The sequence below is a fragment of the Dinoponera quadriceps genome, unplaced genomic scaffold (genome assembly GCF_001313825.1).
Source record: "Dinoponera quadriceps isolate SergipeBrazil2010 unplaced genomic scaffold, ASM131382v1 scaffold3, whole genome shotgun sequence".
NCBI classification, from domain to species: domain Eukaryota; kingdom Metazoa; phylum Arthropoda; class Insecta; order Hymenoptera; family Formicidae; genus Dinoponera; species Dinoponera quadriceps.
In genome coordinates this window covers 2517958-2534726 of record NW_014554293.1, presented here as the reverse complement: position 1 = coordinate 2534726, position 16769 = coordinate 2517958, and the positions used below count along the sequence as shown (strand labels likewise).

Here is a 16769-nt window from a genome sequence, read left to right as displayed (position 1 = left end):
CATATGTATGAATATTGATTATTCATTATTGATGATAATTATGTAAATCATATGAATGATATTCATTAGATATTCATTAACATTACAAATATGAATAATTGTATCCATTAGAAACAAAGTCATTGCTAGTATATAATGTCAGCCGGTAGTCGGATTCCGCGTCAGTGCATCCAGGATCTTCTCTACTTTAATGTGTATACGGTTATTCGAATTGCTTGCATTTTTCACCCTTTTCATACTTAGAACGAGACGGCGCATATTCAGACACTAGAAAAGCAAAAGCGAGGGTATCGAGCTCGAAAGGTACAAATAACATATATATTAATAATAAATATATAACATATATTATATATATAACTAAAAATATCATATATATATATATATATATATATATATATATATATATTAAATATATAACACAATATATAACATAAAAATATTTAAAAAAAATATATATAACAATAAATTTACGCACATTCTGCTTTTCTCGCTGATAAATGCTTTCTGATTATCTTTCAGACCTATTATTATGATTTTAGTATATGGGCAAAATGGATTCGGCTCTCTCAATACCGGCTTTCTATTCCGGGAAAAGCATTTTCATTACGGGCGCTACAGGTTTCTTGGGAAAATGTTTGATAGAAAAGCTGTTGAGATCATGTCCTGATATAGGAGAGATATTTTTGTTAATACGCCCAAAAAAAGGCGACCACATAAATGAGAGACTCCGACAAATGTTGACGAACCCGGTAACATCCGTAGCTGTAATCGGTGATTGAGTGTCATTTTAATTAAATTACACTCATATTATTTGCTTCAGTTATTTGATACGTTGCGGCGTAAACAACCAACTTGTTTCGACAAATTGATTCCTATAGAGGGTGACATTGGCTTTAAGGGTTTAGGTTTGTCAGCTGCCGATAGGGATACTTTAATTGAGAAGATATCCGTAATATTCCATATAGCAGCCTATGTGAAATTCGAAAATACATTGAAGAATGCTATCTTAAAAAATGTGCGATCCACGCGAGATATTTGTATTCTAGGCGAACAAATAAAGAATCTGTCGGTAAGTAGCCGTAAATATTTAAAAAGACATACGCACGCATATGTGAATGTGTGTATGTATGGAAGAAAAAATTAGTCTTGGTTTTTTTTGGCAAAAATTTTGCGATTTTGCGAGTAAATTTTTAAGTAAACGTTTGTTTAATACAGAGTGTCGTTAGCCGATATATTGTATTTAATTTTATCCTTGGAAGGTTTTGGTGCACATCAGCACGGCATATACAAAACTGGACGAAGTAGTCATTGATGAAACTGTGCACCCAGTGGAAGCAGATTGGAGAAAAACAATTCAAATTGCCGAGGCTTTGGACGATGACATATCGGAAGTATTCAAGTCAAAGTAAGCTTGAAAATCTGAATCGATGATCTTGCTACATGCATTACTAGTTCAAAGACATTCTATATATCTGAATAACGTATGATGTTATAAAGTTGACATGAATTCATCGTTCAGGGAACGATTTTGCAAGTAGCGCTTAATCAATTTTTTAAATTTGTACTCAATATGACTTTTGTAATAGTCAATTCGACAACTTCTGGTATATTCAGAATATATTTTGGAGCAATTGGAAACGCTTAAATACTAAATTTTTTATAGATACTTGGGCAAGTTACCAAATCACTATGTATTTTCCAAAAGACTTGCGGAACAGATAATAGTCGATTATTCTCGATCGTTGCCGTGCGTAATATGCAGACCGTCTTTAGGTACAGTATTATGAATAAATATACTGCATTTATGCAGTGTAAATACTTTATATACTATTATCCCTTATACCTTATTCTATATATCTCATAATGTGATCAAAAAGTATCCGAACTTTATTTTTTTTTAATCGCGAGACAACTATAAATCAAATCCGTTCGCTTTCTTAACCAGTTAAGTGTGTTTGACGACTATATCCGTCATGGAGACGTGGCAGAATCTTGTGTCATGACGACTATATCCGTCATGCGTAAAATTTTGTTACAATTTGATATTTAAATTGTAATTCTGGCGAAAACTAAATTATATTCGTAAATTTTAATATGGGTAAAATGTTTAGAGGTCAAGACGAAATGAAACAAACAAATGAAAATTATAAATAATTTGAGTTGGATTTATAACTTCCTGAGAGCTAACTCGCTTGATTATCGCGACACACACTGGTGGGCGCTTTGCAAAGAGATCGCCACAGTTAACTGGTTAAATTGGTACCGTGTCCTTTACATTTGGTGAAAAAATCATGGTGTTCCTTCAAGCCGTTTGAGTGTGGCAGTTGTTTATGTTAGTGAAGATTTTTGTGCGCGGCGATTTTTATGATATCGAAAAATATAAAGCAAAGAATTTGTTTGAAATTGTGTGTTGCTAACAAAATTTTGTTCACAAACGCATTCAAAATATAGCTGCAAAAAGTTTATGGCGATAATTGTTTATCGAAAATAAGTACGTTTGAGTGGTTTAAGAAGTTTCAAGAAAGCCGAAACTTTGTTGAAGAGGACCCACGTTCTGGAAGACCATCAATGTCAACGGATGACGCTCACGTTGAGAAAGTGAAAGAATTGGTGCTCGAAAATCGTTATTTGATTGTGCGAGAGATAGCAGATGAATTTGGAATATCATTTGGATCGTGTCAGCACATTTTGTCCAAAATATTCTAAGTCCTATTGCTTTTTTGCAGAAGCGTGGTGAACTCTCTCATATGCTTGTGGTGCGCACGCTGATTGTATATAGGCATATGAGACCTATAGTTTAACGCCGGTTCCGAACGGCATATTATTTTAAAGTGGTGCTCTTTGCAAAGATACTCTCGGTGGTTTGTCATTGCCTTCCGAGAGGAGACACAAGGAGGCGTAAATATTTTCGGTTTCCACCGGGATTGAATCCGAGACCAGTGCGCTGTCTGTTATGCCACGCTCGCGCTCAATGTGAAAATTGTCTTACGTACTGCATATGAAACGGATCGCATCGTGCTTGATTTTGACGAACCTGAATTTTCTCCAAAAAAAGAAACGTGTATTGGTGTGGTCCGAGATGATTTCTATGGTATCCAGAGAAAGAACATACATAAAACGAATCATAACTGGTGACGAAACATGGGTTTACCAATATGACGTCGAAACAAACCAACAATTATCGAAATGGCGTATTAAAAACAAAGCAAGACCGAAGAGAGCTCGCTTTTTGCAGTCAAAAGTCAAGGTCATGTTCACGATTTTCTTCGATCGTCGCAGTATTGTGCATCAGAAGTTCCTTCCAACTGGTCGAAAAATCATTGGAAAATACTACTTGTCTGTCATGAGGCGTTTGCACACAGCAATCTGTAAGAAACGGCCGGAATTGTGGGAAACAAACTCGCGGATTTTGCATCACGATAACGCACCATCGCATGCTTCGACACTTGTGCGTGAATTTCTGACAAAAACTTAACGAATGTTGTTGCGAAAACACTGTATTCATTGGGCATGGCACCCTGCGACTTTTTCCCGTTCCCCCTACTAAAAAAACCATTTCGTGGACAGCATTTCGAATCGATCGAGGAAATCAAAGAAAAATCGCTGCGTGAACCGAAGGCCATATATAGTCTGCTGCGTATGAGCGATGTTTCCAGAACTGGATCAAACGCTAGCATATGTGCGTTGCAAGCAATGAGGACTACTTTGAAAACAACTATAAGAATTTTAATGATTAAATTTTTATTTTGATTTTTAAAAATAAATTTCCGATATTTTTTTATCACAGTAGTACTATTCCATAGTCATAGTTACTATCTCATCAAATTTTCTTTTTTAAATTAATTTTTTATCCAGAATTTCATGAATTATAAATAATTTCCCATTGCTTTAAATAATCATTTTCTAATGGGAAAAGTTAATGTGTTTATGCCTGTCACGTTAATCTCCTGTCTATTACTGAATTTTACACGTCATATATCGAAAATGATTTAGAAAATCTTCATGTTTCTCTTCATGGCTTTAAGGCTGGCTTTTCAAACTTTATTCTTATGCGACTTTCGTATTTTCTCATTTTCAAAAACTCGTATATTTTCAATTAAACTCTTTAATCCGAGTCTTCATTTTTATTGACGTATTTGTCTTTAAAAAATATTCTCTACAAATTTATTTCTCACCTAGTCGTATCATCATTAAACGAACCCATAAAAGGATGGATAGACAATTTCAACGGGCCGATCTCAATACATATTGGCATAGGAAAAGGAGTGCTGAGAATTTTATATGCAGATCGAATGACGCGGAACAATTATGTGCCGATCGATATCGTCACCAAGATGATGATCGTTGCGGCATGGAAACATGGAACAAAAATGACGTATGATATATTATGTTCCATTAAACAAGCATAGTATAATATTACAAGAAAGGCAAAGTTCTAATTGAGGAAATAACGGACAGTTTTAGTAGTTGTTGTTCTCATGGAACGAATTACAAGATAAAGAATTACTTACAATTTTTATCAGGGAAACGCAGGACGATTTTCCATTTATATATAACTGCGCTGCTACTTACTCTACGACTCTAACATTTGAGGAGTCCAGACAGATGGGTTTATCTCTTGGGAAAAAAAATCCTTTCGATAATATAATGTGGAGACCTAGTGTAACCTTTACAAAGAGCTACTTCTTCTATTATTTGCTAACATTACTGGTCCACATAATGCCAGCTTTGGTCATTGACGGATTGCTACGACTGTCAGGTAGAAAACCGAGGTGAGATCTAAATTTTAAAGTTTCTGAGCAGAATGATTTCCCAAACGCGTGCGAGAGTGTACTAGGTATTGCGAAAAGTGAAGTCTATTGAATATACAAGAAAAATATAGATAAATTGAAACAAACGTCATATCATTCATGTCAGTTTCGCTACTTTACTTATTTTGTCGGAAACAGCAGCAAATTGCTATTAAAATATTCCATTTAAGACATAGAAAAATTTCTTGTGTATTAAGAGAAACGTTCAGAAATTTCTTTTCCTTCAAATGTTTCTTTCATGATGAACACATGGGCGAAATGCGTGTTCAGTATGTCCGTTGAATTAATTTGCCCCGGATTATTTCTTTTTTTAGATTGTTAAAAGTGCAAAGGAAAATTTTCGTAGCTAATCAAATTGTGGCGTATTTTATGCTGAACGAGTGGAATATACGAAATGAAAAAATAAAAAGTTTGTCAGATGAGATACTACCTGACGATCAACGAGAGTTCGGATATTTAAGGAACCTAAATGATAAGAACTTCAATATATACAATGATACGTACTACGAGTAAGCGAGAAGTCTATTATATACTTTCACTTTCATTAGAAAATAACACTGACATTAATTTGCTGATATATAAAGTCATTTTTCTTATCTTTCATGTAGAAATGCTATAATTGGATCTAAGATCTATCTTCTAAACGAAAGTATGGATCAACTGGATGCAGCAAAATCACATTTTAACAGGTAAGATCACGGAAAGCACTTGATTTTCGATTTTATAGTGCTTTATACGCCCTAAAGCTTTTTCCACCGAGTTATAAGTTGTAAGTTTAACTAACGATCCAATTTTTTTATAATAATATGTATGTACCCTTACAGAAATTTATTATTGCTAGCTAGTGATTAATTATTTATTTTGAATATTTAAAATACTGTTGTTAGTAATTCGTAATAATTAAATTATAGAGTTTGCAGTAATTCCGAATATTTCAGTGCTCAGAGTTGTAGTGATTAAATATACTTTATCATTAATATGAATACTTAAATTCTAACGCTTAACAGCACAATAGTGACAAAATACACTTACAGAAATTTAATATGGAGAATTACTGAATTTGCAGTAATTTAACAGAAAGAAAACAGTGAAATTATAGTAGATAATGTGTATACACCAAGCAAGTGTTGCGGTATCAAAAGATTTAGGATGTCTGACTGCTGACTAGATCACCCAGGTTTAATACTATTCAGAATCTGCATTTTTTTTTCGTTTTTCCTTATTTCATTACTTTTATTTTATTATTAACATTATAAATTCATAAAATCACATTATTAACACAAAATAACACATATAATCTTTTTATGTATATACTTTAAAATGTATTAACCAGTGATAATGTATTGGCCAAATAATTACTGATATATTGCCAATATTTTATTATTGTAAATTTCTTAATAATTCTCAGTATAAAATTTCTGTAAGGGACGATATATACGACGTTCCTTGTCTGCGCTTCCAAAGAAATATCATAGACAGCCTTTTTAAATATTTCAGTCATTACAGTAAATGCATTAATAAAAAAAATAGTGTTTTTCAATTTCCCAAATTTTTATCATGTGATTGATTAATAAGAACAAGATGTTGTAAAAAATTATTCCATTGTATTTTAAAATTATTCCATTTGACATGATTCGCGACTTGTGATTGCTGTTTACATAAATAAAATAATGTTTTCATTTCCGGTAACTTCAGAATGGTGTGGATAGACAGAATTGTGAAAACGCTAGCCGGCTTCTACTTGATATGGATAATTTACGGAATATTATGTAACTATGTAAACTGTCTTTCATCGATGATAACAAGCTATGATATTTAATATTGGTGACTAGCACATAATTTTGCAAAAATTACTTCATAACTAAAATATATTTCATATTTTCCATTTATACATAATATCGTGAGTTGAAATAATCAAAATAAATCCACCTTGAAGCATGTATCATATCGCGTAGTATCACGTTGTGATTGAATTGTTGTGATTGTGATTGAATATTACTCTTATTCGATAAATCAGCAGGTTACAAAAATTTTTATTTCTACAGAATCATGCAATTACACAAACACTAGTTATGCTTACATTGCGTATAATAGAAGCGTTGTAAAACAATATTGTTTTCCCTCAATAAAGTGATTTTGAAGTTATGTAAATGAAGTACCGTAAACTTTGGTATGGTTTTCGCACTTTCTGTACTCCTCTGTTCAAATGACTGTTACGAACCGTTTTGCACTGTATTAGTTAAGTAAATATGATGATATTTTCTTTAAATTCACCAATATTTTCACTCCCAAGTCAAGAGTTTAAAAATAATCCCACCTTTTTCTTGTCCTAAAGTTACCTCTTGAGTAGAAGTAACTTTAGGACAAATTGTTTTCTCATTGTTTTACAATATAAAAATGGGATTGTCACCATATTAGACTGTTACAAAACTTTATTTATCAAAAATAATCTATAACTTAACACAGTTTACAAAAAAAAAAATATGTAATATAAAAGAGCAGTTTCTAGTTTTTCAGCTGCGATGGGATATTTGATGTAATTAGGCGCAAGAGACAGAAGAAATTGTGTTACTCTACTAATAACTTGGTATAAAGTGCTAATTGTTATCCCAAATCTGTCTGCCACATCTCTATATGATGCACTTTCGTGACCAACATACCACAGGAAGCATAAAATATGTTTCTCAGCCGTAACTTTTCAACGTCCTACCAGATCTGAAATATAATATATATTAAGTTATGAATATATATATATGTTCTTTGGTCTTCTGTCACAATTAGGCCTTCACTACCACATACAGCCATTGGCTGTATGTTATGTTTCGATTTTAATCATCCTGACAATCCCCTATAATAATTAAAATAAATGTATATATTAGCACTTCACATATCAATGAATCCATTAACATATATATTATGTAAATATTTTCATACTCATATGACATACGGCCTCTATCTGTTTTTTTATTATTGGAAATCATATTCTCGTATGATCTCTCGAGTGATTTATACTTATTTTCCAATTGTAGTGCGGTTGTATTATATCCGTGTTTTTGCATTTCTGATGATATGTTGTTCCACATAATTTTTTTAGTTTTAATTTTTCTATTTTTTAATTGTTCATTTCCATCCTTGTACAAACTTAAAAATAATTTTGTGCTTTAGTCATCCCAACCAAATGCTACTTCATTTGGCTCATTAAATACAGAATCATTTTCTTTATTTGATTCGTTATCAAATCTGTCATTGTTACGTAACAGTATCAATATTGTTCTACCATCTACACAACACTCCAAGTTGTCCAGTTAAAATTTATCACGTTATAATTTAATTCAAATTGTACACCACCTGCAAATATATCATGAATATCAGTCTTATAATTGATTAGGTACTATTTAGTATATACAGTAGACTCCCATATAACGCAGTTATTACGTTACTATTTGAATTCGTGTTGTAAGAACTCGCGTTATACGGGAGTCTACTGTAGATATAACCTTCAGAAACGCATGTAACGTTATTATTATCATTGAGTATAATTTTGCCATCCGCATTTCTCTTGATTAAGACTAATTCCCTTCTCTTCATTATTATGTAATGAGATATCTACAAAAATTTAATTAATAATATATTGTACATATTATAGTTCTACACAACTGAAATGTTCAACATTTATCATAAGAAAATCATAAAGATATCTTGACATCTTAAATTCATCCTTATGTGGTATGTTTGGACATTTCTGCTGTGTATGTGTGTGTGAGGGTATAATATTAACAATTTTTGAAAATGAAGTAAAAAAGATGTTTCTCATATTTTAATATAATGCAAGCCACGTACCTGATAGAAGATCTGTTCGCTGAACTAGTGCAATAAGTTGAAGCGAGACAAGTATATGTTTTCTCACTTTAACCTATTGCACTAGTTCAGCGGTGCAGCGAAAACGAATACAGTAGATTTCTAGTGGAAAACAAATACCCATCTAGTAGGGATAAAAATTTTTAGTTCGCAACACTTGTGCGTTAAGTCTTGCAGTTTCGCGAGAATAGCCGAGTAGTTCGGGTGTGTTTTGTGCGCGTGCTCACGAGACCTTTATTCGTCGTTCTGAGTGGATTGATGGTTTAGTGCTTCCAAAACCTGACAATCCTGAACAAACGACGTTGAAATGTCGGATTCAGAAGGTAATATTTGTGATATTTCGTAAATAAAAATAGCATTCATGGTAGCATGTAACATGTGAAATGATATCATATGATAAAATTTGCAGCGGTTAGTGACACGGGAAGTCCCGTAGAAAGATCCCGGAGTATCTCCCGTAGCAGGAGCCGTTCTAGCTCACGATCCAGGAGTCCATCCAGGTCTCATTCACGTTCCCGATCGCCGTCTGGGTAAGTTGACATTTCTAACCTAACCGTATCGTATTATTCTTACGATAACATCTGGATATGGATACTTTCTCTAAATTCCATATGTTAACTGCAACTTTCTTTTGTTTCTTTAAACCTGCTATGTGTCGAATATTTTGCCCTTTTGTTATTTAAATAGCGGTTTTCACTTTTTGCTGAATACTGCTAAGGTTAATTATTGGCGTGTTCTTTTTAGCTAAACTAACTATACTAGTACAAGAAATTTATGCAAACTGAAATATAAAAATCTTGTTCATACACATCATACGCTTCAATGTATACGTAAATTTCTTGAAATAGTACATCTAATTCAGCTAAAAAAAACAAATCATACATTCCTCGTTGGGATAGTTTGTTTACACATCTGTTACATAAGTTACTTAGCTTATACAAAGTGATATTCCTTGTGCAAGATTAAACTGTATCTACTACTAGATGCTTTTTTAGAAGTACCTATATTTATATTTCTCTGAACAAAAACAGAAATGATAATTTTGTCTGTAGCTCTGAAGACGGAGATGCTAAGATAGATGAGGCAGAGGAAGTCAGATCGGGTGACGAGGAAGCTGTAGAACCAGAGGAGGAACCTGAGGGTACAAACTGAAAAGCTGTCAATTTTTAATATATTCTAAAAAAATCGATTTTACAGTAGATTTTCATGATTATAGGAGAAGATTTGGATAATAGCAGTGAATATGATGAAGAAGAAGATGAGGAAGACGAAGACAGGCCGAAAAAGAAGAAGAAAAAAGATAGATTTGGTGGCTTCATCATTGATGAGGCTGAAGTAGATGACGAAGTGGAAGATGATGATGAATGGGAGGAAGGTGCCCAAGAAATTGGTATCGTAGGAAATGAGGTGGATGAATTAGGACCAACTGCACGTGAGATTGAAGGACGACGTAGAGGTACAAATCTCTGGGAGTAAGTATGAGGATTCCATAAACATAACATTAAATTCTTTCCATATTACTTGTGTCTTAACATGAGCAATTTTGTCTCTTATTTTTTCTTAAGAAACACATTTTTTTCAGCTCGCAGAAAGAAGATGAAATTGGAGAATATTTTCGAAAAAAATATGCCGACGAATCACTTGCCGCCCATCGCTTTGGTGATGGTGGTGAAGAGATGGGCGACGAAATCACCCAACAAACTCTACTGCCTGGCGTGAAAGATCCAAACTTGTGGATGGTGAAATGTCGTATAGGAGAAGAAAAATCTACTGTGCTCCTACTGATGCGAAAGTTTATTACATATCAATTTTCGGGTAAGATGTATATTTCGAGAAAGTATCAAGTTATACTTGTCAAATTATATTCTACTCATCTGCAATGACTCTTGTGTTTTAAAATTTCAGGAGAACCTCTCCAAATTAAATCTATCGTGGCACCCGAAGGTGTTAAAGGATACATTTATATAGAGGCTTTCAAACAGGCACACATAAAAGCCGCTATTGAGAGCGTCGGAAGTCTAAGGATGGGTATATGGAAACAGCAAATGGTGCCGATTAAAGAAATGACGGATGTGTTACGAGTTGTCAAAGAACAAACCGGTCTGAAAGCCAAACAGTGGGTTCGTTTGAAACGGGGCATTTACAAAGACGACATAGCTCAAGTGGATTATGTTGACTTGGCGCAAAATCAGGTGCATCTGAAATTATTGCCGAGAATCGACTATACTCGACCGCGTGGTGCCTTAAGAACAGCGCAAAGCGAATCTGAAGCTCTGAAACGCAAGAAGAAGAGACGACCACCGGCGAAGCCGTTCGATCCTGAGGCAATCCGCGCCATTGGTGGAGAAGTGACCAGCGACGGAGATTTCCTTATATTCGAAGGAAACAGATACAGCCGTAAAGGGTTTGTTTCTTATCATATTTCTTGGTAACACGTGTAGGATCTTGGTCTAGTTTCCTATATTAATCATATTTTCTTTCATACAGATTTCTTTATAAAAATTTCACCACAAGTGCTATTATTGCGGAAGGTGTGAAGCCTACACTCTCCGAATTAGAGAGATTCGAAGAAACGCCGGAAGGCGTTGAAATAGATTTAAGCGGAACGCCAGGGACCGGGGTTTCCGGGAAGGAAGATCAAATCACTCACTCCTTCAGCAACGGAGATAACGTAGAAGTATGTGAGGGTGAATTGATCAATCTACAAGGAAAAATTGTCTCTATAGATGGAAATATGATAATGGTCATGCCGAAACACGAAGAACTAAAAGAAGCCTTGGAATTCCAAGCTTCTGAGTTGCGAAAATACTTCACGATGGGCGATCATGTTAAGGTAAAATATCGAGTGACTAGATAAGAATTCACGCGATCTTAAGAGATACGTATTCGTAAGGATTGCTTAACATTACTATTCTAATTAATCGGCAGGTTGTCGCAGGGAGGTACGAGGGTGACACCGGCTTAATAGTCAGGGTAGAGCAAAATAGAGTGGTTTTATTCTCTGACTTGTCGATGCACGAGCTGGAGGTTCTCCCTAGGGACCTACAACTGTGCTCGGACATGGCAACTGGCGTCGACAGTTTAGGTCAGTTCCAATGGGGTGATTTGGTGCAACTCGACGCGCAAACGGTCGGCGTTATCGTTCGTTTGGAACGCGAGAATTTCCACGTGCTCTCCATGCATGGGAAGGTGGTCGAAGCGAGGCCGCAAGGTCTCACGAAGCGTCGAGAAAACAGGAACGCGGTTGCTCTGGACTCGCAACAGAATACCATCCAGAAGAAAGATATCGTTAAAGTGGTGGACGGGCCACATGCGGGTCGAGGTGGTGAAATCAAACACTTGTACAGGAGCTTCGCTTTCTTGCATTCACGAATGTTCGTCGACAATGGTGGCATTTTCGTATGTAAGACCAGACATCTCCAGTTATCTGGTGGGACCAAAACGAACGCGACAACTATGTCGGCAGTCGCTGGATTTATGTCGCCTAGAATTGCCTCTCCAATGCATCCCAGCGGGTTAGTGTCTTTTATTATCTATCCGCTGTGTTTTGATATTCTTCTAGTCAATCTTTTAAAAAAGATACATTAAGATAATTAAACTTATTAATTTTTATTGTGGTACTCTGATTACTTTTTAATCCTTAATATTATTCGTTGACTTCTCAATCTCAAATCTATTAATATTTTTTTATTATTTTTTTTATTTATTTATTATAATAATTATAGGGGAGGCTTCGGTAGAGGCGGTGGAGGTGGAAGAGGCAGAGGTCGCGGTGGCGGTGCTAGACGCGACAGGGAATTAATCGGGACCACTATCAAAATAACAGGCGGGCCTTACAAGGGCAATGTCGGTATTGTTAAAGATGCGACGGAGACCACGGCGCGAGTAGAATTGCATTCCACATGCCAGACAATTTCCGTGGACCGTTCTCATATCGCGAATGTCGGTGTACCGACGAAGGATGGTGGATTCAGCAGTTATAACAGAACTCCGGCGTACATAGCCGGTGGACAAACACCGATGTATGCCAGAGATGGATCCAAGACGCCCATGCATGGCTCTCAAACGCCTATGTACGAAAGTGAGTAGTTCTACAAATTACATATTCCAGATTACAGGTTCATTGGTGGTCAGAGAAAGTGCAAACGTAGAGCATCGTCTATATATCTTCTCATTTCTCCTATATCTCTGAAATAACAATCTTCAATGTACGAGTTTTGCCGTTTCTAATGTTACAGATGGCTCTCGTACTCCTCATTACGGTTCAATGACGCCGTCTCACGATGGTTCGCGAACACCGGGCCAATCAGGAGCCTGGGACCCGGCTGTCACAAATACACCCGCCAGAACGAACGATTTCGATGGTTACAGTATGGAAGAGGGTGGCTCTCCCGGCTATGGGCCAGGATATCCTCCCACCGGAGGTCCGTTCACTCCGCAGACTCCAGGCACCATGTACGGCTCGGAACAAAGCTTTAGCTCGTATCAGCCAAGCCCTAGTCCTGCTGGAAGTGCCACTGCGAGTCCAAGTCCTGCGGGTTATATCGCCACTCCGTCCCCAAGTGGAACTGGATATACCACGAGCCCACATGGAGCATTTGCGACTCCGTCTCCCATGGGCTATAGCCCTATGACACCTGGTAATTATTTTTTAATTGAAATAAATGAAAAGATATCTGCACATGTCATCTTTTCCACAATGAGAAGCATATTATATAAAAAGAATATCACATAAAAAAGCTACCGCACAAATATTTCTTTTATCTATTGTATGTTGATCAGTACTTATTTATTTGAATATCATAATACAATCCTGATCTTAACGAAAGGGGGGGCATTTTCGCGAATTTCCATGTAACAGTAATTTTTAGTAAATTTATTGCTGCATCAATGTAATAAATATTGCAATCATTATATAATGTGAACTTAATGATTAATTTATAGCGCCAAAAAACAATTATCTAGAAGATCTCAGAAACAGATGCGAATTCAATGGGTCGAAATTAATTCTTTGTATCTATATACAACATGGTTACGAGTTTTAATTGTAATTACAGGAAGCCCGTACAATCCACAAACGCCTGGCGCAGGATTGGACACAGGTGTTGGTTCTGGTGTCGCAGGCGGCTCCGAATGGCACACAACGGATATTGAAGTACGCATTCGTGACTCCCAAGATGATCCTGCGCTTGCTGGTCAACAAGCAATTATTCGCGGAATTTCGGTAAATTGCCTTCTTAATACAATTGTTTTTATCAATGAAATATCCAACTTTTTTAAATTATAATGACGTCGATATTTACATGTATATATACGCATCTTTCTAATCTTACCGATTTCTGACAATGAATCGTTTTACTCGCAGGGCGGCATGTGCACCATTTACTTACCTACCGAGGACAGAGTCGTGAATTTAGGCTGCGATCAACTGGAACCTGTGGTGCCGTCACGCGGTGATCGAGTGAAAGTAATTCTAGGCGAGGACCGGGAAGCTGTCGGCACTTTGCTCTCGATCGACAATCAAGAAGGAGTTGTTAAACTCAATACGGAAGAGATTAAATTTTTACAGCTACGATTTTTGTGTAAAATGAAAGCTGCTAACACGTAATTTTCTCAATTCTTTTTACACGCACGCACGCACACACACGCGCGCGCATACGTATGTATGTATATATGTATGTAGCCACACATATAGCTATATTAACTATGTATCTAATACAGTTATTATTACTATTATTTTATACAAACAGAAGCGCATAAGGGAGGAATATCGTCTACAATATGATGATACCGAACAAAAAGGATATGTTATGTTCGTCTCGAAACTTTACAATGTTTATTTTCTGAGTGATTGTAGATCACATTGCAAGCAAAAAATTGCTAAAACTTTCAATTGTGGTCTATATGTCTTTTAAATAAAGCTCCTGGTCTCTCGCTACAATGGTCTTTCGCTTTTCGTTAGAAAATAGAAGTGTGAGTTAATCCAGCTCGTGGTGAAATCGTTAGAAGAATTAAGAAATATAAACTATCTTCGATCCATCGCTGAGTACTACGATTTTTCAGTTTGCTGACAAAGGAGGTGACGGCTCGTGGCGGAAGCTTTGGAACTAACAGAAAAGTAACAAGTTCACTTCTTAGTTAAGACTCGAACCCAACTTGATCGATAATCAAACCTGTTGAGCAAGTTTTTTAATAAGTTTCTCAGCAATATCGTTAGATAGCGCCACATAGTCCGTCTAGTTGCAATCTAATTGATTGTTATCAGAAAAGAATACGAATGATCATCCGGAAGAAATATCGACATCAGAGAAAGAGAATACAGTATAATAAAGCCATTAAATAAATTAGAATAACTGCAAATAGAGTAAATGCGAACGACAAATTATAATTTAAAATTGTTTTTTTTTGTATATATATTAGGTTGGGGAAAAAGAAATCTATTATTTTTACGTGAACTTCAAGACTTTATTTAACACGTTTCGGATTGTCCGATTTGGGTCAAATATGCACCGTTTTGTTTTATAATTTGTTGCCATTTTAAAGGTAGCTTCATAATGCCTCTCTCATAGAAGTCTTGGTCCCTATTGGCGAAAAACTCTAGTAATCGATTTTCACAATCTTCTCTTGATGCCAATTTCTTATCACTAAGGAAGTTTTGCAATGCAAGAAAAACATGGTAATCATTTGATGCCGGACTATATGGTGGATGCATCAAAACTTCCCAACCAAGCTCCCGAAGTTTCTGGCGAGTCACTATAAACATGTGTGGCCTATCCTGATGGAACACAACACCTCTCCTGTTGGCCAATTCTGGCCGTTTCTGGTCAATCACTAGCTTCAAACGACCCAGTTGTTGACAATAGAGATCCGAATTTAGTGTTTGGCCATATGGAAGCAACTCATAATAAATAATTCCTTTCCAGCCCCACCAAATGTACAGCAGAACCTTCCTGGCCGTTAATCCTAATTTGGCCACCGTTTGAGCTGCTTCACCGCGCTTTGACCACGATCGTTTTCGCACAATGTTGTCGTATGTGACTCATTTCTCATCCCCAGTCACCATCCGTTTAAGAAATGGGTCGATTTCATTCCGTTTGGCCAAGGCTTCGCAGATGGAAATTCGATCCATCATGTTTCTTTGTGTTATTGGTGTAGCACCCAAACATCGAGCTTCTTTTTGAATCCAGCTTTGTGCAAATGGTTTAAAACTGTTTTATGGTCGATCTTTAGCTCCTGGATGATGCTACGACTGCTAACATGCCGGTCGATTATTTCTGTGATTTTATCGACATTTTCAACGACGGGCCTACCTGTGCGAAGTGCGTCTTTAACATCAAAAATACCTGAACGGAATCGACGAAACCAAAATTACACGTAATTGACTGTTACAGTATCGGCACCATTCACAATTACAGCCGCCTGGCTTGCATTTTCGCCTTTATCAAAGAAAAACTGTAAAATGTACCGAATTTTCTCTTTGTTGACTTCCATTTTTAACACTCTGTAACTCACAACTAAATGAACCAAACAAAAAACAACAAAAGAATTTTTTTAGTGCGAAATGTCACCTTTCCAACGAGCATAAATCTGAAATTGTTTGATCGATACTTTACGAGATATCGATCACTACAGTCATCTACCGAGAAAATAATGGATTTCTTTTTCCCCAACCTAATATATATTTCTATATATTTTACATTTATTTTATTAAAGTTTCTTCAGTTCTTAAACACACTTTAATTCTAAAGATATTAAAAATCAATGTAAAAAATGAAATGACGACTCGATTATCTCGTCGATAATAATAAGAAATAATGAGTAATTGCACCTTGAAGTTTCTTCGGTCTGCACAGTGATGCTAATGTCTAAAAACTGCGTTTCCCACGATGATAACTCCGCCAGCGGGCAAATTGAATTTTCTCGTTACTCGTATTAGCCGCTATCATGGTCTATTCTGCGCGAATCGAGTTTCGTATGTATACTCACTCGAACTTCCGAAGTGCGCTCGCACTCTCGTCGCTGTCAATTTGTCCGCGGACCGGAATAGATTTCATAATCTCCAGCCATAAAACCTGAGAAGAGAACGAGCGAGCGCGCGCA

The 16769-nt window shown here is 36.0% G+C and overlaps 2 protein-coding genes and 1 pseudogene across 4 annotated transcripts; 2 read left to right on the top strand and 1 right to left on the bottom strand.

Annotated features, from left to right (window-relative positions):
• Window positions 1-154: 154 nt before the first annotated feature.
• On the top strand, window positions 155-6719 carry LOC106743162 (fatty acyl-CoA reductase 1-like). 3 transcript variants are annotated; one of them, XM_014616756.1, is made up of 10 exons: window positions 155-303; window positions 540-749; window positions 821-1069; window positions 1260-1405; window positions 1664-1773; window positions 4180-4375; window positions 4524-4772; window positions 5126-5320; window positions 5420-5500; window positions 6507-6719. In XM_014616756.1, the coding sequence occupies exons 2-10, from the start codon at window positions 543-545 to the stop codon at window positions 6628-6630; spliced, it is 1557 nt and encodes a 518-aa protein (XP_014472242.1). In that variant the 5' UTR covers window positions 155-303; window positions 540-542; the 3' UTR covers window positions 6631-6719. The 3 variants fall into 3 exon arrangements, with proteins under 3 accessions (XP_014472242.1, XP_014472229.1, XP_014472235.1); XM_014616743.1 differs by having other exon boundaries at window positions 520-749; XM_014616749.1 differs by lacking the exon at window positions 155-303 and having other exon boundaries at window positions 478-749.
• A 101-nt stretch (window positions 6720-6820) lies between these two features.
• Window positions 6821-8399, bottom strand: LOC106742255 (annotated as a pseudogene).
• A 258-nt stretch (window positions 8400-8657) lies between these two features.
• LOC106743156 (transcription elongation factor SPT5-like) lies at window positions 8658-14598 on the top strand. Its single transcript, XM_014616731.1, has 12 exons — window positions 8658-8992; window positions 9079-9199; window positions 9722-9810; window positions 9886-10141; window positions 10252-10484; window positions 10575-11073; window positions 11157-11502; window positions 11598-12184; window positions 12395-12750; window positions 12908-13309; window positions 13727-13893; window positions 14035-14598. Exons 1-12 carry the CDS (start codon window positions 8977-8979, stop codon window positions 14275-14277), a joined length of 3315 nt encoding a protein of 1104 aa, XP_014472217.1. The 5' UTR covers window positions 8658-8976; the 3' UTR covers window positions 14278-14598.
• Window positions 14599-16769: the final 2171 nt, after the last annotated feature.

What these genes read in the sequence shown, in the direction of transcription:
- LOC106743162 (XM_014616756.1), top strand. Translation starts at nt 543, where the DNA reads ATGGGCAAAATGGATTCGGCTCTCTCAATACCGGCTTTCTATTCCGGG. An exon ending in AACAAATAAAGAATCTGTCG is followed by an intron (nt 1,070 to 1,259) that starts GTAAGTAGCCGT and finishes TATCCTTGGAAG; the next exon opens with GTTTTGGTGCACATCAGCAC. An exon ending in AAACATGGAACAAAAATGAC is followed by an intron (nt 4,376 to 4,523) that starts GTATGATATATT and finishes AATTTTTATCAG; the next exon opens with GGAAACGCAGGACGATTTTC.
- LOC106743156 (XM_014616731.1), top strand. An exon ending in ACCAGAGGAGGAACCTGAGG is followed by an intron (nt 9,811 to 9,885) that starts GTACAAACTGAA and finishes TCATGATTATAG; the next exon opens with GAGAAGATTTGGATAATAGC. An exon ending in CGATGGGCGATCATGTTAAG is followed by an intron (nt 11,503 to 11,597) that starts GTAAAATATCGA and finishes ATTAATCGGCAG; the next exon opens with GTTGTCGCAGGGAGGTACGA.